The 23742-nt window shown below is 45.4% G+C and overlaps 1 protein-coding gene across 1 annotated transcript in view; it reads left to right on the forward strand.

Annotated features, from left to right (window-relative positions):
* Positions 1 to 22600, forward strand: part of WEE2 (WEE1 homolog 2 (S. pombe)) — a 39819-nt gene extending 17219 nt beyond the window's left edge. Inside the window, exons 2-9 of the mRNA XM_006887230.1 lie at positions 6280 to 6452; positions 10625 to 10746; positions 13951 to 14097; positions 14672 to 14773; positions 14959 to 15044; positions 15782 to 15952; positions 20574 to 20716; positions 22423 to 22600. Of these exons, the coding sequence (XP_006887292.1) occupies positions 6280 to 6452; positions 10625 to 10746; positions 13951 to 14097; positions 14672 to 14773; positions 14959 to 15044; positions 15782 to 15952; positions 20574 to 20716; positions 22423 to 22600 (1122 nt within the window). The remainder of the gene's footprint in view (positions 1 to 6279; positions 6453 to 10624; positions 10747 to 13950; positions 14098 to 14671; positions 14774 to 14958; positions 15045 to 15781; positions 15953 to 20573; positions 20717 to 22422) is intronic.
* Positions 22601 to 23742: the final 1142 nt, after the last annotated feature.

Here is a 23742-nt window from a genome sequence, read left to right on the forward strand (position 1 = left end):
CCCCCCCCCCAAGTGGCTTCACAAATGTGCTGTGCATGTGAATTTTTTATCTGGATTGAAATGAGTGCCTTGTACTGTTTGCTTGTTGGTGCTTTTCCAGGAAGTGTTTGCTATTATATCGATCAATCATTACCTTGGAGTATTTTTAAACTAAAGGTTGCCACATTTATATTTGATCCAAAGAAGAATTCTCTAATTTATGTGGTAGAGAAGTGCAGAGAAATCTAACCTATTTAAAGTTCACAAATGGAAAAATGGAACCGGGAAAATGTCATATGTCAGGGTGATAGTTTGGGTTTTTTTTTGCTTGCTGTGTCAATATTTATTGATTTTTATAATATTCACCACAATCTTTGATCTACTATTCTTTATTTGATCACCTAACCTAAGGGAACAACATTTTTTCATATTTAATAATTTCAATATTATCCCCACAGATGCTTATTACATCCATATATGTGTAAACAAACAAAACAGATTCAAAATCTCACACTCATTGCTGTGGAGTCAGAACTGACTCATAGCTGACCCTCCAGCAGGTTTTCAGAGGTTGGAAATGGCATGGAAGGAGGTTTTCCTCTTGGGAGTAGCTCGGGATTTCGAACTGCTCTCTGTTGGACTGGCAGCACAACTCTCTACCAGTGAGGCCACCAGAACTTCCTTATTATCTATAGTGATTGGAGCAGTTTCTACTTTAAGATGATTTGTGCCCGAATGCCCCTCTTGAAGATAATCAACAGATATACCATCCTGAAAAGCCTGTGGCTCTGCTCTGCCTCCCAGGCTGCTCTGAGTTGGAATTGACTCTTTGGCTGTGAGCTTGGGTTTTGTTTGTTTTGTGTCTGTAATAGCGTAAATAAAAGTAGAAGAGGAATATGGAAATGAAATGTCTAACAGTCAGAAAATGACCGTAGCTAAGTGGAAACTTAAATGAGTGAAAGGTGAGATTGCCATCAACCGAACCCACCACAGCACAGTGACCTGTAAATGGAGTGGGACTGTCCCTCCAGGTTTCCAAGGTGGCTCCCGTACCCACCAAGTCACACTGACCTGTAAATGTCCCGCCATCCTGGGTTTCCAAGGTGGCTCCCACAGTGAGCCCTGATGCTAGCCCACAGCCATGCCTCTCTGGCTGTTTGCGTGTGAGAATGATGGGTAATCTCCTCTCATTGTGATCACAGCTTCAGAAACCCAAGGGAGGGCAGGAGGGCAGGCCGTTATGAACAGAATGGACTCAGGAGCAGTGAGTTTGAGTCTTTGTTTCTGGGACTGGTATTTTTGCTTTTAAAACAATCTTTACAGAAGTAGACTGACATGTCTTTCTCCTGAGAGGCAGGGAGTGGGTTTGAACTGTGAACGTTTTGGCAAGCGGTCAGGTGCTTAAGCACTGGACCACAGGGGCTCCTGAAATGCTGCTAAAAACCCACTGCTGCTGAGTGGATTCCAACCCACTGCAACCCTTGATTGAGTTCTGAGGCCATAAACCTTAGGGGAGGAGAATGTTCACCTCTCTCCCTAGGAGCAGCTGTCTGAACCGCTGACTGTTTGGTTAACAACCTGATGCATTACGTCGTCCATTACCAGGATGGGATGAGAGAGCATGCTTCAGTGGTCAGCATACGCAGTGACTCAGTATTTATAAGGAAGTGATTCAAACTAGCCACACCCTCGATCAGAGAGAACTGGGCAGCTGCAGCCAATGATATTGTAATGACTTTGAATGAGTAAGGTCCTTTGGTTTTATCCTTCCTATTTTTTTTCTATAATTATATTTTATTAATTTTCATAAACTTTTACAGAGATTTTGGGTTTCCATTCATTCATTGTTGCACTATTCTCTCTACCCTCCTCCCAGTTTGTTCTTGTCCAAATGCCACAGTGCTTGTCAAAGCCAGTTCTGATTAATCTCCTTTGTCAGTGTGTCCTTTGCCATTCCCTATCACTCCTCCCTGAGAGAGACTTCACCCTGAGTCATAAGGAAAAGGGGATGGCGTATTCTCTTAGCTACTTCCTGCTGAAAAGGGACGCTGTGGGTTTCAGGGTGAAGGTCTTCTCTCACTACTCTAAAGGGCCCCTTTGGCAGTAGGAAACACATAGACTATTATGGAGATTGATTTTGGAATTTAGATGCACTCTTATTGATTGTGCTTGGCCGTACATGTTCATATCCTTGAAGATGTATCATGGGGGTGTTGCAACCTAGAAGACACAAATTTGACTAACAAGTTATAAGTACATGAGTCAACAATTATGGAAAAGTAAAAGAAAAGATTCTTTCATTGTTTTACAAACCCTCCCCCAGGTCCCCTCCACCATGTAGCCCTCGCTCTAGTCTCCTGTGATGACAGAAATACCTAGTCACATATCTCTTTTAAACAGTTTTCTCCCTCCTCTGTTTCAGTGCAGTATACATTATTGAACCCATCTTACTCAGTCTCTCCCCAACCCCAAGGACAGTCCCATTCTACAACAGTGGCATCATGTAATATTTGTCCTTTTGTGACTGGGATATTTCACTCAGCATAATGTTCTCCAGAGTCAACCATTTTGAATAATATTGCATGAGTTCCTTGTTTTTTAATGCAGCATAGTATTCCATTGTGTGAATATACCACAGCTTCTCTAGCCATTCGTTTGTTGATGGGCACTTAGGTTGTTTCCAACTCCTTGCTATTGTGAACAAAGCTGCAATAAACATGGGTGTGCATATATCTGCTTGGATGTCAGCTATGGTCTCTTCAGGGTATATTCCCAGTAGTGGAATTGCTGGGTCAAATGGTATCTCTATTTGCAACTTTTTGAGAAAGCGCCATACAACAACAGCATAGAGAGAGCTCAGTTGGCTTAGTGGACAGAAAGTGGTACTACCGAGCCAAAGGTGGGTGACTTTAATATGTGGACCTCAAGCGTGGTTTTAATTGTTTCTGGTAAAAAAGTTTCTCCTAAATGGTATAGCACTGGTCTATCCATTTGCTGTACAGAAGTAACTTGTGGTTGTTGTGATGTTAAACACTGTGTGTGATAATGGTCACCCAGGGTGGACAGTGTTTGGTGGAGCTCCCCAATTAAAACAGGCTTGGAAGCAGGAGTGGCATCCACTTCTGAAATAGCTTGCCTCCGGAAACCCTATGAACTTAGAGAAATGATGAAAGTTATACAAGTGTTCAGGTCTTTGGTTCATAGGGTCGCTATGAGTCATCTATGACTCAACGGCACTTAACAACGAACAACATTTATCATTTTTTTTTAAACAATGTTAAGTTTTCTTTAACAGATAAAGCAAGTGTTAGCACTGGCTCTTACAACCGCATTTCTAATACCACAAATCCTAAGAAGCCAATGATAATGGAGTAAGTTTTCACAAAAGGTCACCTGAAGTCAATCTTTATACAGCAATGATTCTAACTTGTGAATATTATTTTGATAATTTTACCCTAGGATTTGATCTTTAACTTATTTTATAAATGTTCTTCCTGGTTTCAGGCAAAAATGCCAACATTTCTTGAACATTCAATATGCGCAAAGCAATGCATATAGACCCTGTAATGGGAAGAATATCTACACAAAGGTTCCTCCTGAAAGGCCACTGGCTGTCTAACACCTTTGGAATAAATGAAAAACAACCTGTGATCAACCACATCGGTCCAAAGGACAGTGTTTGCTCCAAAACAATGCTGGGAAGGCAGGCAGGGAGTGCAGGATAGAAGGATGGGTAGAAGCAGGGCCCACGGATGAGGGACAGAGTGATGTCACATTTAAAGGACGATGGCCAATGTCACAAGGCAAAATGCATATCAACTGTTGAATAGAAAATAGGTTTGCTCTGTAAACTTGCACCAACACGTAATGAAAAGAAATGGTATTCTGAGAACATGAATAAATAAATGCAACCTATGAATAAGGAATATACTAACGGTAAACCTATGAATTATTGAGGAGCAATGATGTCAGTTTGAGAAGTAAAGTGCGCCTGATTCAAGCAATAGTCTTTCCAGTCACTTGCTGTACATCTGAGAGCTGGAGGATGACTAGTGTCTGGTGATGTGTCTTTTCACATTTTCTTCCCATTTTATAATTGTTGATTGTCTTTTTCTTGTTGAGGTCTTTGAGTTTTCTATAGATTTCTGTGTGAGTGAATGGTGAGGGAGCACCGGCTCACGCGTCTGACGTGGGTGTGGGAAGGGAGTGGGGTGTACAATTGGAGAGCTGCTTAGAAGCAAGAATGATGAGTGTTCATTTCACTCACTTTCGGCATGTTGTCAGGAAGTGGCCAGTACCTAGAGAATGGCATCATGCTTAGAAAAATAGAAGGCTAGTGAAAGAAAGAGAGGAAGCCTTTCAATGGGCTGGATCGCCCCAGTGACTTCAGCAGTGGGCTGGATCACCCCAGTGACTTCAGCAGTGGGCTGGATTGCCCCAGTGACTTCAGCAGTGGGCTGGATTGCCCCAGTGACTTCAGCAGTGGGCTGAGCCTGGTGGAGACTGAGGACGGCACAGGCCCAGGCAAGTCTCTGCTGTGTTGTACATGGGGCTGCTATGAGCTGGAGTTGACTTGATGCTACTTAAAAATGTTGTTGTTGTTGTTAAGTGCCGTCAAGTCGCTTGTGACTCATAGCAACCCTATGTACAGGAGCCCTAAACCCTGCTCTGTGCCAATCACAAAAATATGGAACACTTCATGAATTTGCATGTCATGACTTAAAAATAGGAAACTGAAAACTACTGTGTTTATTCAACTTGACATGGAGACATTAGCAGCTCGTGATACAGGGAGGCAAGAGGACCAAGGGAAGGTGCTGCTTTTAAAATGTGTTTCACCTCACCCCAGTGAAGGACAGTAGTCCTGGGAGCTCTGGCGGCCTCATGGTAAGAAGCCACACTGCAATCCCAAAAACATGTGGTTCAAGTTCACCAGACACTCGGCAGGTGGGAGAGCAATCTCTTCCTGTGCAAGTTTACTACCTCTGAAAACCCACTGGAGAGTCAGCGATGAGTCGGTTCTGACTCGATGGCACATCACAGCAGCTGGAGAAAACTTCTCAGGAGGGTAACTGGCCAGATGGAAGCAGCAGTGCTAGCAGAGGTAGGAGGGGAAACGTGAGGTGAGCCTTGTACAGAAGGCTAGGGTGAACACAGACAGAGCCATCTGGATGCGGAGAGTATAGACCAAGGGCCTAGTGGATCTGAATTTGCCTTAAAAGTCTTTAGAAAAGTTACAGAACAAAATTAAATGGAGTTGTTTAAAAGCAGGAAAGGTGTGTGTCAGGGTTGAATCTTTTCACCATCTTTGTTCAGTTTGTTTACTGAGCAAGTAACCCCAGAAACTGGACTATATGGAGAAGAAATAGACAGGAAGAAAATTCCTTAACAACCTGTGTAATGCGCAGGTGACCTGCACACCTGGCTTGCTGGGAGCTCTTTCCGAGCATCACAGACCATTGTCTTCAACACAGATTACAGAGCATCATAAAGACCGAATCCTCACGACTGGCCCGATAAGACAAATTATGATGGGGGGGAGAGCGAAGTTGTTGAGAATTTTATTTTACTTGTATACACAATCAATTTCTGTGGAAGCAGCAACTGAGAAAGAATTGCATTGAGGCGGTCTGTGCAAACCCTCCCTAAAACGGTAAACAGCAGAGATGGGAGCGTGAGAAGGGGCACCTGCTGGAGTCCTGGAATTTCAAACAGTATCGCAGGCATGACCAGTCTGTGACGATGGGTAAGGGAGACTGAGAAGAATTAGGTACTTGTGCTGGCTATTGAGCACAGCCCATGGGCTGCCAGGAGAGTGGAGTCTGTCCTGGAAGCAGCCCCGCTGGAAAACTCCAGAAATAAGGATGGTGAGACTTGATCTCCTGCACTTTGTCAGCACGTTCTCCCGGGATGTGAGGGACGGACAGCGTGCTCCAACGATGAGGTCAAGCATAGCAAACACTACAGGAACCGCACAACACACGGCCACACTTCACTCTGTTGTGCATGGGATCAGTGAGTGGGGTCCGGGCTCAGTGATACCCAATGACAACTGTAACAGTGGTGGTTCAGACACACCAAGCCTCAGTTTCTTTGAAAACATTATTCTGATGAAAATATACACAACAGAACGTTTGCAAGTTCAGCAATTTCTGTGTGCATTTCAATGACATCAACTGCATAACTCAGAATGCCTTTTTCTTTGTTACCCAGAACATGTTATGAAGACTTGTTTTATTTATTTATTTATGTATGTATGCATGTATGTATGTATGTATTTATTTATTTCTTTATTTTAAGAGATGTGTCCTACGAATAATGGAAATGACTTCTCGCTATGAAAAGGAATTCCTGCAGCTGGAGAGGATTGGAATTGGGGCATTTGGAACAGTCTACAAATGCATTAAGAGATTAGATGGGTGTGTTTATGCAGTCAAACACTTGATTAGATCTTTTGATGACATTAAAGATGAGTAAGTATCTTTGATACGTATTGACCCTTCATACTTGAGGTGGAACATTTTCTTTCCAACTATTTTAACTAATAGCATTAATTACCGAAAAGTATACCATTTATCCTTTTTAGCAGTGAGTCTTCTGCAATGTATGCTATCTCATATTTGCGTTTCTGGAATTCTGTTGGCTTTCCCCTTCTACTCCTGGTCTTGCTGCTTTTTAAATGAATCTTGTTGTTAGGTGCCATCAAGTTGATCATAACTCAACACAACTCTGTATAAAAGAGAACACAGGCTGACTGAGCCCCGAGCCCTCCTTTACTCTCGGTTAAGTGCCTCATGGTTGGCGGCCACTGCACCCATTTCCTTGCGAGGCCTCCTCTTCTCATTCACCCTCTACCGAGTACATGTCCTTCTCCAGGGACACATCCCGACTAATAACACGACCAAAGAACAGGAGACGGAGTCTCCCCATGCTCGCTGCTCAGGAGTGTCCTGCAGTGCTTCCCCCGTGGCAGACTGTCTGATCCGGAGTCCCTTGTACCGTCAGTGTTCTTCAGTTCTGCCACATTTCATAGGCATTGGCTCTTCACCTTCTGCATTCCTTTTTCATGTTTAAAAGACGACAGAAAATGTTATGGCTTGGGTCAAGTGCACTTCAGTCTTCAAAATGGACATTTTTGCTTTTGAACACATTAGGAAAGATTTTTCTTTGACAGATTTGCCCACCGCACTATGTCACTTCAATTCCTGACATGCATTAATAATAATGGGTGACTGGAATGCAAAAGTTGGGAACAGGGAAGAAGGATCGGTAGACAGGACACAGAGACTTAGTGACAGAAATGAGGCTGGAGATAGAATGATAGAATTCTGTATAATCAATGAGCTGTTCATGGTAAATACCTTTTATAAGAAACGTAAAATGGTGACTATACACATGTATTTCACCTGATGGTATGCACAGGTATAAGAATGATTACATCTGTGGAAAGAATCATTGGGGAATTTTAATATCAGCTATGAAAACTAGGCCACCTACTAATTGTAGAACAAACTATCAAATACTCATATGCGAGTTCACACTAAAGCTAAAGAAGATTAAATCCATAGGAACCAAAATTTTACCGTGGGTCTATCCTACCTGAATTTCAAAACCATCTCAGGAACAAATTTGAGTCCTTGAACACTAATGTAAGGAACAAACAATATCATCCAGGAAGAATGCAAAATACCATTACAAAGACAAAAGCAGAAGAAAAGACTGAGATGGATGTCAGAAGAGGCTTTAAATATTGCACTAGAACACTGAGAAACCAAAGCAAAGGGAAGAAACCAGGAATTTAAGAATTGAACAGAAGATTTAAAAGGGCAGTTCAGGAAGACAAAGCATTATAATGAAATGTGCAAAGAGTTGGAGTCAGAAAATCAAAAGAAATGAACTTGTTTGGCATTTCTTAAGCTGAAGGAACTGAAGAACAAATTCAAACCTTGAGTTGCAATACTTAAGGTTGCTATGTTAGAATACTGAATCATCTAGGAAGCATCAAAAGATGGAAGGAGAACAGAGTCACGGTACCAAAAAGAATTAGTTGACACAGAAGAATTTCATGAAACAACATATAATCAAGAGACAATAGTGACAGAGGAAGTTCAAGCTGCTTTGAAGGAATTGGGGGAAAAACCAAAAACAAAAACAAGGCCCCAGGAATTGATGGAATACCCATTGACATTATTTCAACAGATGGTGCGCTGGATGTGCTCACCAGGTTATGCCAAGAAATCTGGAGAACAACTACCTGGCCAACTGAGACCCATATTTATTCCGATCCTAAAAAGTGATCTGGAACAGAACATTAACAGAGAATTACCAGAAATACAAGCTGGGTTTAGAAAAGGCTGTGACACTAGACACATTATCACCAATGTTGGATAGATTTTGGCAGAGAGCAAAGAGTCCCAGAGGAATGTCTATTTGTGTTTTCCTGACTATGCAAAGATGTTTGATTGTGTAGATCACAATAAATGGTGGCTAACCTTGAGAAGCATAGGAATGTCAGAACACTTGATTGTGCTCATGTGAAACTTTTACCTGGACTAGGAGGTAGTCATCAGAACAGAGCAAGGAAACACTGCATGGTTTCAAATTAGGGAGTGCATTAGGGATGTGTCCTGTCTCCATACCTTTTCAACCTGTACATTGAACAGTTTATTTGAGGGGCTAGACTTTATGAGGAGTGTGGCATCAGGATTGGAAGAAGACTCATTAACAACCTGTGTTAGGCGAAGGATACAACCTTGCTTGCTGGAACTGAGTGAACCTGGAGTGTTTGCTGCAGAAGGATGAGAACTGTAGTCTTTAATATGGACTGAAGCTTTAACGTTAAGAAGACCAAGATTCTCACTGGTAGGCCAATTGGTAGCCCCATCCTGGACAGAGAAGCGCTTGAGGTTAACAATGTCAGCTTGCTCAGCTTCACAGTAAACACTGTTGGCAATAGCAGTCAGGAAACAAAAAACCAAATTGCATTAGGGAAATACGTTGTCAGGAACTTCTCCAAAGTGCTAAAGAGTAATGATGACAGTCTAGAGACTAAGGTGTGCCTGATCCAGGCCACGGTCTTCTCAATTACTTGTGATGCAGAGAGCTAGACAGTGACTAAGGATGACAAAAATGAATTGATGCCTTTGCGTTGTGGAGCAGGAGAAGAATATTAAACATGCCATGGACTGCCCGGAGAACAAATAGGTCTGTCTTGAAACTAAGTTTCTCCTTGGAGACAAAGATCTTGAAGCTCTGTCTCACATACTTCGGGCACATGACCAGGAGGGACTAGTCCCTGGAGAAGGCCATCATGTATGGAAGGGTAGAAGGACAGAGCAGGAGAGGAAGACCCTAGAGGGGATGGACTGACATGGTAACTGGGGCAGTGGGATTAGGTGTATCAGTTAGTGAGACTGGCTCAGATTAGGACAGAGTCAAGAGTTACTGTATATAGGGTTGCTATGAGTCCTGGAATTATACTGGGGAAGTCTACTGTCAGAGACCTCTCCAGAGTACTGAAGAGCAATGATGTCAGTCTGGAGACTGATGTATGCCTGATCCAGGCCATAGTCTTTGCGATTACTTGGCTATACATCAGAAAGCTGGACAATGACCAGGAATGATAGATGGAGAATCGATGCCTTTGAGCTGGGGTGCTGAAGTATTGAATATACTATGCACTGCTAGGAAAACAAAGAGATTCATCCTGGAAAGGGTCAAACCAGGCTGCTCCTTGGAGGCAAGGATTCTGAAGCTTTGTCTGACATACTTTGGGCATGTTGCGTGGAGGGGGACCAGTCCTTGGAGAGGGACTTCATGCTTGGGAGGGTGGAGGGACAGTGCAGGAGAGGACAACCCTCAATGAAATGCAATGATTCAGTGACTAGGGTATTGGGGATAGGTGTGCCAGAGACAATGATGCCAACTCAGGGTAGATCCAGATTCAGAGCTGTCGTACACAGGGTTGCGACGAGTCTCAAGCAACTCGACAGCGCATAACAAGTTGCAGGCAATTTGATGACACATAACAATGAACAACAGCTGCTTCCTAGTGGTTGTGTCTTCTTGGGCCTGTTAGAACTACTGCTGAGTTGGAAGTTATTAACTCAGGTTCATGAGAGTGCTGACTGTGCAGTGGATTTCTGGGCTTGTAAGTCACATGGGAGGAGATTTTTCATCTTTTCTCCCATGAGCGGGCTGTGGATTTGAACCACAGAAAGGAGGGGCCCTCTGGATGGTAGCACAACTCCTTGTAAACAAAGCCATTGGAGCTCCTTTAGTAACAAGAGTGTGTTAAGTACCCTGGAGCTTTGGTGGCTTGGTAAAGAGCTGTACTGCAATCCCAAAGGCACACAGTTCAAATGCACCAGCTGCTGTATGGGAGAAGGATTGGCAATCTCCTCCTGTATGATTTTACTGCTTCTGAAAACCTGCTGAAGAGTCGGCTGTGGGCTGGTTATGACTCGACGGCACACAGCAATAACATATTGAGCAGCTATAGAAGTGGAGATGAGATAGTGAGAGAAGCAGTAAGGACTCGGTGAGCGCCCTGCCCTGTGAGAGCGGACAGCGCCTCCTAGCTTGTTCAGCCCAGCTCCCCTTGCACAGTTCTCTTGTGTCTTCTCAATGTTCTCCTGTCTTTCAGGGACGTGGTGTTACGGGAAGTGTATGCCCACGCGGTGCTCGGGCACCACCCGCACATAGTGCGTTACTACTCCTCCTGGGTGGAGGACAAGCACATGATCATCCAGAACGAGTACTGCAATGGTAGGTGCCCGGCGGATCTGTGCAGAGGAGGAGCTGAACTCCTCCTAGTTCATAGTACAACGGAGATCATTCAAGGTCAGACCATCACCACCCACAGCTGTGCACTGTCTCACATACAGAACCTTTCTCAGACTTCCACATTCGAGACAAGCATTTCCTAAACCATCATGTGATTGTTCCAGGCTGTGGTTCTGGTGGGTTTTAAAAGTAGGTGGCATCAAAGAAAGATTCCTTTAGAAACCTTTGCCTCTTAGTTCCTGCCTTTGAGTAGCTTGTGCCAAGTAAGAAAAATGGGCCAGACTCGGGCAGCCTGCACCACAGCCTTGTCGTGCATGGTAGCGCACTGCTGCGTCTTCCTCCCATGGACTGGCTGGGAAGTTTCAATCACCGACCTTCCAGTCCACAGCTAAGTGCTTCAGCCCTGTGCCACCAGAAGGCCTGTAAATATCCGAGAAGATGAAAATTATTTTCACTATCACGTGGGTGGGTGGAAACAGCACTTTCCTCTCTGGCATTGGTTGATTATGCATCCGCTTATTTATTTCTCAGTGGATCCCTGAATTGTGGGTGCTCTATCCTCTTTGTTACTGCATTCTAAGATTTGAGTGGGGTGTGAGGTTGTGCTGGATCTTAAAGCCATGGCTTCAAATGGCTTTGCCTGAGTCCTCCAGGACCCACATCCACAGGACTCGGGCTGACTTTTCTGCTAACTTAACACAGTCGTCCCTTGAGATTAACATATATTTAAGCTATTAAGAGGTTGGCATGACAGCAGTTTTGTGTTTTTACTCTTTTTTGCGTTATAACTTCTCTGTAGAATTAATTCTTAATATACAATTATAAAGATTTATTATATTTCTTGTTGTTATGTGCTGTAAAGTCACCTATGACTCATAGCGACCCTGTGTACAACAGCCCTAAACCCAGCTCTATCCTGTGCCAACCTCACTGTCTCTGACACACCTACTCCCATTACCCCAGTCACTGAATCAATCCATCTCATAGAGCGTCTTCCTCTCTTGTGCTGTCCCTCCACCCTCCCAAGCATGACGTTCCTCTCCAGGGACTGGTTGCTCTTTGTTCTCTAGCAGTCCGTGATACATTCAATACTCTTCTCCAGCACCACAGCTCAAAGGCATCAATTCTCTATCATCCCTAGTCATTGTCCAGCTTTGATGCATAGCAAGTAATTGCAAAGACTAGTGGTTACTTAATGTTTGTTGTTGTTACGTACCAGTGAGTCAAGATTGACTCATAGGTGACCCTCTAGTGGGAATAGTTGTTGTTGTTGTTTGCCACTGAGTTGAGCATGACTCATAGCAACCCTGTGAACCAAAGGCCTGAAGCCTTTTTATAATTATTGTCATTTATCAAAGTTCATAGAGTTTCCAGAGGCATGTTGTTTAGGAAGTGGATGCCTGCTTCCAACCCTGTCTTAAACGGGGAGCTCCACCAAACACCATCCACCATGGGTAACCATTATGCCATTTGACACCCCAATGGCACAAGGTTCAGCATCACAGCAACCCCAGGTTAACTCAGTACAGCAAATTGACAGAAGAGTGCTGTATCACCAAGAAGAATGTTTCTCCAAAATGCAGTAATAACCAACTTTAGATGCAAAGGCCCTTCTTTGTATTTAGGTCTTGTTGATGCTCAACAAGAGGCTTAAATACACACAGTCAATATGGCATGTATAGCGACCCTCCGTACAGCAGCTCGGAAACCTTTTCTGTCCTGAGCGAGTCTCACTAATTCCGACACACCAACCCCCACTGCCCCAGATACTATATCGAGTAATTTAATACGTCCGTGCAGGGGTATCCAACATCAGGAGCTTATATAAATCTAGGCTCTAGTTTTCACTGATATAGTAACTATAGAAATTATCCCTGAAAGTGTTTTTTCATTGTTAACAGTGTTTCATCAGGAGAGTGTCTATGTTGTGATGTAACCAGAGTTTAGGTGTACACAGGGGCTTCTGGGGGGGGGGGCGGTGGTGGAGGCTCAGTGGAAAGAAGCTGCGTGGTCAGCCCAGAGGCAGCAGAGCTCAAGCCCACCAGCTGCATCATGGGAAAAGGACAGGTAAGCTCCTCCAATGCATGAAGACCAGTTGGCAGGCCAGCTAGGAGTTGGTTCCAACTCGACGAGGCACCACCGCAAACATTCTGAGTGAGCAATCCTCATATGCTCACACCTCATGATGTATTTGTCATGGAGTTGAATTTAGAACGAATTGTATTATGATTACTAGTCATCGTTAACATCAGAGAATCATGATAGTGGACGGAATGATCTACACCAAGGTCAGGTCTGACAGAGGAGCACTATGGGATAACTATGCTTAGAGTAGTTGGGCTTCTGCTTTGTTACAGTGCTTGTTAGCTCCTGGCAAGTCAGCCCGCAGCAGCAGAAGGAAATGCTTCCTGGTCTTGTACCACCTTCATGGTCACCAATGTGCTCAAGTCCATTGTTATGACCATGCTTGTTGGGTGCCTTCCAGCCCAGGGCCGTCTCCCAGCACTATGCTGGACAAGGTTCTGCGATGAGTAACAGGGTTGTCAATGATTTTCAAAAGCAGAGCCCCTGTATTTCCTTCTGGTCAGTCTCCGTCCAGGAGCTCTGCTGAATCTTGTTACATGGGTGACCCTGCGGCCACTTCAAACGCTATAGCTTCCACAGTCACAGCAACACATGCACTACCATTGTAGGACTGTCTGACAGACTGGTAGCTGTTAACTGTGTTACTCGGGGCACGCTCACGGTAGTGCTGTTGCTACATACCATCAAGACGGAATCAGCCCAGAGATCACCCTCCGGCAGGTGTAGAGGCAGCAAACCCCACGGGAGGAGACTGCCCATCGTTCTCCTTTGGAGCAGCTGGTGGACTCAAGCCATGTACCTTTACATTGGCAGCACAATTCCTTACCACTAAACCACCAGGGGTTCCTGCTCTAGGCAGTGCTGTCACAAATTGGAAACACGGGACACTAGAATTTTCTTCTCTAAAATCTCTCCTTTCCAGTGTGGTTTACAGAGAGGGAAGCTGTTGCCATGCTTATATTGACCCTGAAGTAATCTCGGCTTGCTGGTATGAAGCACAGGGTGAGGGGTGCCCGAGTGTGTACCAGGCTCCCATCCAGAAGACACATGCATCCCCCGAGCCTGGAGGACTCCTACTTACGCCTTGCTGTTCTTCCCCAGGTGGGAACCTGCAGACTGCTGTGTGTCACACGAAGGTGGTCAACAGTCATTTCCAAGAGTCCCACCTCAAGGACATCCTTCTGCACATTTCCTTGGGGCTGAAGTATATGCACAGCACTGACCTGGTGCACCTGGACATCAAGCCCAGTCAGTGGACTCCCCTCCTTGCCCATGCGTGCCATGCCCTCTCCCCACCGTCTTAGAAGCTGGGCCTGTGTGTTCAGCATATGCCCAAGAAAATATTTTTGAAACCCCCGTTCTATACATGTCTCTCTTGAAAATACCGAATTAGGGATCTTGCTCTACCTTCCTTGTGGGCCCAGAGAATTGAGGAAAGTGTCTTGTCAACACAGTGGGACAAGTTATGACAATGGTTATTTAATTGATGACAAAACCAGGACATTGGCTGCATCCTGATCACGGTGACGATGCGTGCTATATTCCTTGTGATTAGGCCCCAGCCTGAGTGAGCAGTGATCAATGAGTGCTGCTCGGATTTACTATCGTGAGGCCTAAGTGGTCACTGTGTGTGGGCCCTAAGCAGGTGTGGGCAGTCTCAACCACGGGAATTGTCCCATGGAATGGAAGCTCTAGCAGTCCTGGTACACAAACACCGAGAAAGAGAAGGAAGCAGCGATAACAGATACAGGAAAGAGTCTCTGGCAGGGGAGGGGGGGAACAAGTTAGGAGTTACTACTTACATCAATTCTATTTTTTTCAGGTAACATCTTCATTTGTTATAACACCTCCTCTTCTGCCACCTCAGCAGAGCCTGGGTCTGAGGCTGATTGGTTTCTCTCTGCCAAAGTGATATATAAAATTGGTGAGTTGGCCTTCCACTCCTGCGGTTGCTGCCATCCAGAAAACTTAGGCTGGGGCTGCTGTGTCCCAGCTCCCTGGAGCCATGTCATAAAGAACACTCCTCTCTCTCCCCCTCCCTCTCTCCCTCCCCCTCCCTTTCCCCTTCTCTCCTTCCTCTCTCTCTCCTCTCTCTCCTCTCTCTTTTAGGTGACCTGGGCCACGTGACATTAATAAGTAAACCTAAAGTGGAAGAGGGTGACATTCGCTTTCTGGCTTCCGAAATTTTACAAGAGGTATAGTTCAGGGAAACGAAGGGTATTTTGTTTGGAATTTTGTAATATGTACAACTGTGGACTCTCAAATGAAGGCCTATGATGTGCAGAATGAAGTAATTTCAACAGATAGCGTCTCTTTCCCATTCAGTGTAGACAAAAGATAGGAGAGAAACATGCCATAAAAACACAACAGTAGGTCCCATCAAGCATGAGTTGTATTCATACCAGGTCCTATCTGGCTTTTCATGTTGTTGTTGTTGTTATGTGGCGTCGAGTCGCTTGCGACTCATAGCGACCCTATGTACAACAGCCCTAAACTCTGCTCTGTCCTGTGCCAATCGCACTGTCTCTGACACTCCCATCCTGATTATCCCAGTCACTGGCTTCTCATACTCCTTACAATTCCTAAGCCTGGGGTTTATCTACCAAGAAAGAAACCTTGCCCTCAAACCCTTACAGGTCCCACCCATCATTACCAAGCTCTTCCACCCTTCTGACAGCACCACCAATGCTAATAATTGAGTGACTTTAGTCAACATTCATCTTCTAGATGTGTCTCCAGTCAAGTGTAGGAGGGATGACTTCCTTCAGGATAATAATCATAAAACACCTAGTATTTCCTCTTGTGATTGGCCATTGACAGCTTAAACCTCTCCGAGCTGAACAGAGTAAGAGGTTTAGAGAATAACAACACTCAAGTGAACGTTTCCTAAGAGTTGGGAAACTAACCACCCTTTGTGGCTCTCGTTTTGAAGGATTTTAAGCACCTTCCGAAAGCAGACATATTTGCCTTGGGATTAACAATTGCAGTGGCTGCAGGAGCCGAGTCCTTACCTAGCAATGGTGATAAGTGGCATCATATCCGCCAGGGGAACCTTCCAGACATACCGCAGATGCTCTCTGAGAGCTTTTACAGTCTGATCCAGGTGATTTCTCTTGCGAAGAGAAAATGGAGTTGTGGCAAGTTGGGGGTGGGGGTGGGGGGTGGAAGGGAAATGGGATGCTGTTTGTGGAGGAGGGGGACCTGACCGAAAGCCCAGTGGGACACGTGGGGTTCTTCTCCAGAAGACCCCGAAGGCGTAAAACCTTCATGCTCTATCTAGTTTGCAAAATCCTATTAGAAACATCTTTTTTCATTTGGCTCTTCTAACAATCTCTCCAGTTTCAACACCCAAGATGGAAGAGACTCTTTGTGCAGTTGGGGAAACTGAGGCTCAGAGAAGCACCCAAGCTCGTAGTCAGGAGCTTCTCTTGACTCCTGTTAGGGCTCGAACTCTTTTTGACGTAACAATGATGATGATGATGATGATATGAGAGAGAGTTACACTTTGAGCATAGAGAGGAAGGCATAAACTCTTGTCAGGAGTTCTGGTGGCATAATGTGTAATGTGTTGGATTGTTAACTGAAAGGTGGGCAGTTCAAGTCTAAAAACTGCTCAGGGGAGAAAAAAAAAGGCGAACCCTCCTGAAAAGATTGACAGTGGAATCTGGGGGGTTCCCACAGGTTGGAGTTGAGTTAATGGCTGTGAGATAAGCTATTTTGATTGGTAACTGATAATGCCATTATTCATTTGAGCTCCTGGAGGAAATCATAATGGTAACTCAAGAATCCATGAAATAATTGTAGTTGACAACAGCTGACATCTATGTGGGGACAAGGAAGAGGACAGCTGTGGAGCGAAAACCCAGGCCTTTGGCCTGGAGTAGATTCTGACCCTCCACCAGCCTGCAGGGCAGAGCAGGGCTTCTCTGCAGGCCCGAGGCTGTGGTCTCTGTGGAGGCGGACCACCGTCTTTTTCATGGAGAAGCTGATGGGTCAGAAGGCTGGCCTTCAGTTTGGCAACTGACCGCCTATCAGCAGTACCACCGTGGTTTCTGTCATAGCAAAGATGGGTCCATGAGGACCTACAGTACTGAGAGCTTACAATGTCTATCAACGAAATAAAAATCAAACAGGCTTGCAGAATAGGATGAAGTTCCAAAAGCCCGTTACTGTCAAGGCAGTTTTGACTCATGGTGACTCTGCAGGACAGAGTGGAGCTGTCCTTCCGGGTCTCCAAGGCTGTGGTCCCACAGAAGCGTGGATCCACCAAATCTTCCTCCTGTAAATGACTGACGGGTTCAAACCACTAACCTTTTTGTGGTGGTTGTTGCTGTTATTAGGTGCCATTGAGTATGACCCATCGCGACCTTATAAATATCAAATCTGAACCCTGTCCTGAGCCATCCTCACACTTCCTGACACATTAGCCCATTGAGGCAGTAACCAAGTCAATCCACCTCATTCCTCTTCTTTGCTGATCCTACGCCTTTCCGAGCATCATGTCCCTCTCCAAGGAAGAGCCCCGCTTAGTAACATGGCCGAGGTATGTGAAACAAGGACTCATCATCTTTGCCTCCAAAGATCACTCCAGCTGCACCCTGTCCAAGACATACTTGTTTGCTCTTTGGCCATCCCTGGGATGTTCAGTGCTCTTTTCCAACACCACAGCTCAAAGGCATCAATTCTTCTATCATCCTGATTTATTGTCCAGCTCTCAGATGATAGCACGTGATTGGCAAGACCATGGCATGAATCAGACACACTTTATTCCTCAAACTGACATCATGACTCCTCAATAATTTGGAGAGGTCCCTAAGTGCAGACTTTCCCATTGCAATATAGTTCCTCATTTCCTGAGTGCTGGTACCAAGGGTATTAATTGGGGACCCAAGTAAGATGAAGTTGTTGACAGTTTCAATCTCTTCCTCATCCATCATGACGTTGCCTATCGGTCCTGTGGTAAGAATCTTTGTCTTCTTGACATTGAGATACAATCTATATTGAAGGCTGTATTTTGAGATACAATCCATATTGAAGGCTGTATTTGGTGATGCTATGAAACAAGCGCTTCGAATCCTCCTCACTTTCAGCAAGCAAGGTCGTGTCATCTGTATAACGCAGGTTATTGATGAGTCTCCCTCTGATCTTGATGCCCCATTCCTCTGCATAGAGTCCAGCTTCTCAGTTTGTCCAGCATACAGATTGAATAGGTGTGGAAAGAGAATACAACTTTGATGCACTCCCTTGCTAATTTTAAACCATGCAGTATCCCTTTGATCTGTTTACACAACAGTCTCCTGGTCTAGGTATAGATTTCGCATGAGCACAATTAAGTGCTCTCACACTCCCATTTTTCTCGACATCAGCCACAACTTTTAGTGGTCTACACAGTTGCCTTTGCATAGTCAATATAGCTTAAATAGACATCCTTCTGATATTTATGTTCAGCCAGTATCTGTCTGACATCAGCAGTGATGTCCCTGGTGCCACAGCCTTTTCTAAATCCTGCTTGAACTTCTGGAAGTTCCCTATCTATACTGTTCTAGCCATTTTTGAATGATCTTCAGTATTTTGCTTGCATGTGATATTAATGATATTGTTTGATAGTTTTTACATTCTGTTCGATCATCTTTCTTTGGAATGGGAACAAATTCTGGGCCTCTTCCAACCCTTTGGCCAGACAGCTGTCCTCCAAATTTCCTAGCATAGACTGGTGACTGCTTCCAGGGCTGCATCTGTTAATTGAATCAAGTCAGTGGTGTTCCATCATCCTGGGACCTTGGTTTTGGGCGTGCCTTCAATACATCTTCCACTTGCTTCTTCATTACCATTGACTCCTCATATGGTACTTTCTAAAATTCTTCAGTGTCAGTTATTTTTGGTACAGAGATTCTGTGTATTCCCTCCATCATCATCATCTTCTTTTTAAATTTTAATTTGCATTCTTTTTTATTGGTTTACTTACAAAATTCATATATATTATATTTCACACTACATGCACTACGTTCACATTGTTTCATACAATCATTCTCATGCATTATGTTTTATAAACTTAATTACCACTGGACATTGCCCATCATTACCCTGTCTTTTTGCCTGGATCCTTCCCATTTCTTCCACCCCCTCCCTTCATCCACTAAACTGTGCAGCCCTGAGTGGACTGAGAAATTGTGGTACATTAATATGATGGAATACTATGCAGCACTCAGGAGCAACAATTTTGAAAAATACTATGAAACTTGGGAGAGGCTGGAGAGCATTATGCTGAGTGAACTAATATAGGCTCATAAGGACAAATACTGCATAAGATCATTATTGTAAAATTAGAAGGAGAACTAGTTATGTATGGGAACTCAGGGTGGGAGAGGGCTGAAGATGGGTAGGGGCCAAACCTCTATCTTTTTTCGATGCTTTTTGGGTCATTTGATTTCCCACAGCATCTTTTAATATTGTGACTCGAGGCTTAAATGTGTTTTTCAGTTCTCTCAGCTTGAGAAATTCAGAGTGAGTTCTTCCCTTCATATTCTCCAATTCCAGCTCTCTACACATTCCATCATAATATTTTGCTTTGTCTTCTTGAGCTGCTCTTTGAAATCTTCTATTCAGCACTTTGACTCTGGCATGTTTTCCCTTTGTTTTGGCTTTTCCATGATCTGGTGCAATTTTCAGTCTTTTCTGACACCCATTTTGTTGGGTTTTTTGGGTTTTTTTCCTTTCTCCTCTGTCTTTGTAATGAACTTTCGCTTTCTTTCTGGAAAAAGGCAGGCTTCTTACCACGGTTAGCAGTGAAATACTCTAACTATTGCTTCACCAGTGCTCTTTAGGATGGGAGAGGTTCAGATGTAAGCTAACTTTAGAAATATTCCCCTGTGATGAGATCTGAGCTTCATAGATGACCTGCAAACTTCAAACGTGCTACAAACTTTTCCCTCTTCCCAAGTTCTGTTTTCAAGAAACGAGGTGGCAAACCTTCTTCCTCACAATTGTGTTTTGCTCGTAGTCTCATCTCTATTTCTGTGTATAAACTCCTCCATGGCGTACCTGACTCTACCGCTATGCTTGCTCTGGGTAAGGTGATGACAGTCTTGTAGGGTGAGTATTGCTATCCTCATTTTCAGGGAAAGGAGACTGAGTGTCACCCGAGTTGGGTGGCTGCTGAAGAGTGGAGCTGGCTGGGAGGTTGGTCTCCAGGGGGAAGGCCTGGGCTCTCCCCAGGTGACGTCACTGCTGCCTGCTGGGCACAGTGACATTCTGCGGTCCTGCTGTCTGTATGATGGGCATCCACAACCTCGCTGGATGAAGGTGGTCTTTCCGTTTAAGTGGAAAAAGGAAGATATAGTAGGAAGGAGGTTGGACAGTGAGTTGAATAACCTTGTCTTGATGTTGCTCCTGCCAATACATTGGAGAAACAAACACTTTTCAATCTTGGGGCCTCAGTTTCTTCCTTTAAAGGAGGGTTCGACAAGGTAGTCATCCAGACATTTCTGTGGTCCCTACTAGTAGGAGAACTGGTGCATCTGGATGGGGATGAACCTCTCACCCAAAGTGGAAGCGAACATTCACTCATTCCCTTCTCTCCACAGAGGACAGGCAAGGTTCCCCGGGGAGCAGGGGCAAGCAGGGACAGGGCTGGCCTGGGTGGATGGGCTAGGCTGGGACTTGGTCTGTGGGTGGGTGATTCCCAACAGTGAACCTCTCTCTTTTCTTTTGGCCTATGTCATCAGAGCATGATCCGCCCTTCTCCAGAGGACAGGCCTTCTGCGGCCACGCTGGTCAAAAATCGGCTTCTGTGTCCCTCCCTGGGTAGGATGGAAGAGCTCCAGCAGCAGCTGAACCTGGAAAAGTTCAAGACCACCCAACTGGAAAGGTAGACTTTAGATGGTGCAGTCAAGGCAAGATCTATGCCTCCCACATGCACTGGTCTACCTGGTCAGGTGTGTCCTCAGCCTGGACTCTGGTGGAATGTAGCATTCTGATCCCCGGAGGCCTGGTCATGAGGGCGCTGCACCACACGAGCTCTGTGAGTGGGCTGCCTGGGAGGGCAAATGCCACTTCCTGCAGAACAGACAGACAAAACCACGAGCGAGGAATGCCAAGGCATAGGATGTGTGGGGAAACGTGTAGGTTTCCGAGAGGCAGCTGACAGCCAAGCAGCGGATGGAGCAGAATGGAGACGGGTGGAACCCTGGCTGAGGAGCCCGTTACACTCCTGGGACGTGCGTGTGAGCAGTAGCATTTTCTGAGTGAAGAAATTGGTCCAACTCTTAAAATCATGCAGGTTTCTAGTCACTCATGCACTGGTTTATTAACCATGTAGAATTAATCCATGTGCTGCTTTATTAATCTTTATGTAAAGGGCTTGGAGGAAAGGCCAGGCAATAATGTTTGAGCAGAATTCTGAAGACATTGTAAGTAATTATTGCATTTTGCTTAGTTGAAAATATTTCTCCCACTCCTACCTTTCAGGAAAAAAAAGAATAAATAGGTTTTGCCTAAAATAAGTTTGAAAGTCCAACTTGGTGTGTGTGGACCCTTGGTGAAGCCAGAGTGGAGCTTGACCACCTGTCCTTGCTCGGCCATCCCAGGATGGGCTCCGTAACACAGAGACCGATGCCTCCCTGAAATTGTCCAGCCCTGAGGCTGGTCAGCTTTTACCAGATCGTAAACATTTCTGACTTTGTCGGCCAGATGTTCTGTGCTGTGACGACTCAGCGTGTCTGGTGCAGGATGAAACAGTCCTCCAACAACACAGAATGACCGTGACGCTTTTGGGTCGATTCCCACTCACAGCCGCTCTGGGACAGGAGGGCTACTTTCTAGGCTGGTTGTCCAAACATTGTCAACTTTGTGGAAATAGGTCACTAGGCCTTTTATCCCATGGAGCCTGGTACATTCTTCCGTTGGAATGCTTTGAACACAGTACCACCAGTGCTCCCTGAATGTGGCCCCAGACACTACAGACAGAACTTGCAATGGTGTAGCCCAGCAAGGGGTCCTGAGAGGCAGAAACAGTTAAGTGCTTGACCCTGGCCTCAGACAAAGGCCTGGAGATCTGCCTTGCAGGTCCGGGCCTCGGGTGGCAGGTCCGGGCCTCGGGCAGCAGGTCCGGGCCTCAGGCAGATGCCAGCCTGGATCGGCTCCAGGAACACAGCTCTGCTCTGGGTCCCTGGCGCAGGAAGCCCCTGTGTGCCGCTGGTTGGCTTTGCACAGCTCAGGGGTCCAGGAAAGCCCTCTTTACACACATGAGTGGTAGCCTGGATTTGGCCGTGGCTCACTGACTGCTGTAGTTTTAGATAATAACCTGCTGAGTCGTTCACGTAAAATCTTGGCTTTTAAAGGCCGTGATGCTGCCTCGGTGGGCTTTGGAAAACAAAGCTTGGAGTGTCCTCTGTGGCATATGGGTGTAGGCCATTTTTTTAAAATGACAATTATAGGAATGGAGTTTTCCATTCAAGTTCAGGTTTGTTTCTGTAAATCCTGAAAAGAAAGTAAAATCAATTTCTGTGCTTGTTTTGGTCACAAATGTTGCGTCTTCTTGAGGATTAAGATGTACCCCTTGCTGTCTGCCACCAGGGAACTGCGAGAAGCCCAGCAGGCGTCCCCCATGGGAGAGGCCCGCTCCCATGGCCCCGAGGACGTGGGCACACCATCGAGACCCAGAAGCACCAAACGCCTTGTAGGAGGGAAGAGCAGAAGGTCTTCGAGCTTCACCTGTGTGGAACCCTCAGGGGACAGTTTCATGTCCTTGTGACAAGGACCCGTTCTCCACCAGCCAGCCTCCTCAACAGCCTGCAGAGGCGATGCCGACAACCCCCGACAGACTCGGGGATGATGCCCACAATCCCAGATGAGCGGGAGAGATGAACCAACTTGGATGCCCAGAGATTCCCAAAGCCATTCCCAGCCGAGACGGCATGTCTGCAAGGCGGGTTGTCAGAAAGCATCTCGGCCACCACTGACAGCCACGTCTCTCCCTTGTTACAGTTCCCACGTGCAAAGCGTGTGTTCATGTCTCATGTTTGCTGATTGACAAAGGGAAGCCTGGGACTCTGAGGAGGAGGGAGGGGACACCCTCGGTGGAGCCCGGAGACCATGAGCTGATGCTGTCCGTCACCTCCCCAGGATGAAGGGACTCTGACTACCTGGAAAGGAGCTACGCTTGCTTTTGCATTTTGGCACCAGCTTATAAGAAGCTGGGGTTCAACGACACTTCCTATGTTACCTGATGCTGTTCCTGAAAGGTTTCTCAGTCACTTTGTACACAGGGCTCACCCAAGTATTTTCTGAGGGAGACATCCCATTCTTGGATGTGGTGCTTATGAAATAAATGGCGTCACTGTCATGTGGGTAAAAGTGAGACTACATCCAACTAGAGCATTATGTGCTGACTGTTAACTTGTGGAGCAGAACCACGAGAGGTGGACAGCTCCAAGGACATCTGACCCAGTTGCTGGCCCGAGTCTGTCTTGAGGTGGCAGCTGATCTGGCCATTGTCCTGAAGTCCATTGTCCTGAGGTGGCCATTAAGACTGGTTATGTTGTGACATCACCAATTTATTTTTATTTTATCAGAGTATGGCTTTGTTTGCTGTGAGTTTTCCACATTTTAATTCAAATCCTTCTCTTTGTATATATTTCTAGTGGAATTGAATGTTTTTAAATAAAGGTTTTAAACCGTTTTCCAAAGCCAGATATTGGTAAAGTACTTTTCTTCACAAAATGTAGTTAACAGAATGAGGAACTCATGTCGGAAAATACTTCTCGAATTGGCTAGGTGAGAAAACTCAGGGGTCGGTAGGAACAGGACTTGGCAGTGAGGCCCAGTGCTGTCAGAGAAAAGGCCAGCAGTGGTGAGGTCCTAGCGTAAGTTGAAGGTCATGAAGGGGTTTGCCAG

Source organism: Elephantulus edwardii, unplaced genomic scaffold (assembly GCF_000299155.1).
Source record: "Elephantulus edwardii isolate Elephantulus edwardi_28Jun2011 unplaced genomic scaffold, EleEdw1.0 scaffold00055, whole genome shotgun sequence".
NCBI lineage: Eukaryota > Metazoa > Chordata > Mammalia > Macroscelidea > Macroscelididae > Elephantulus > Elephantulus edwardii.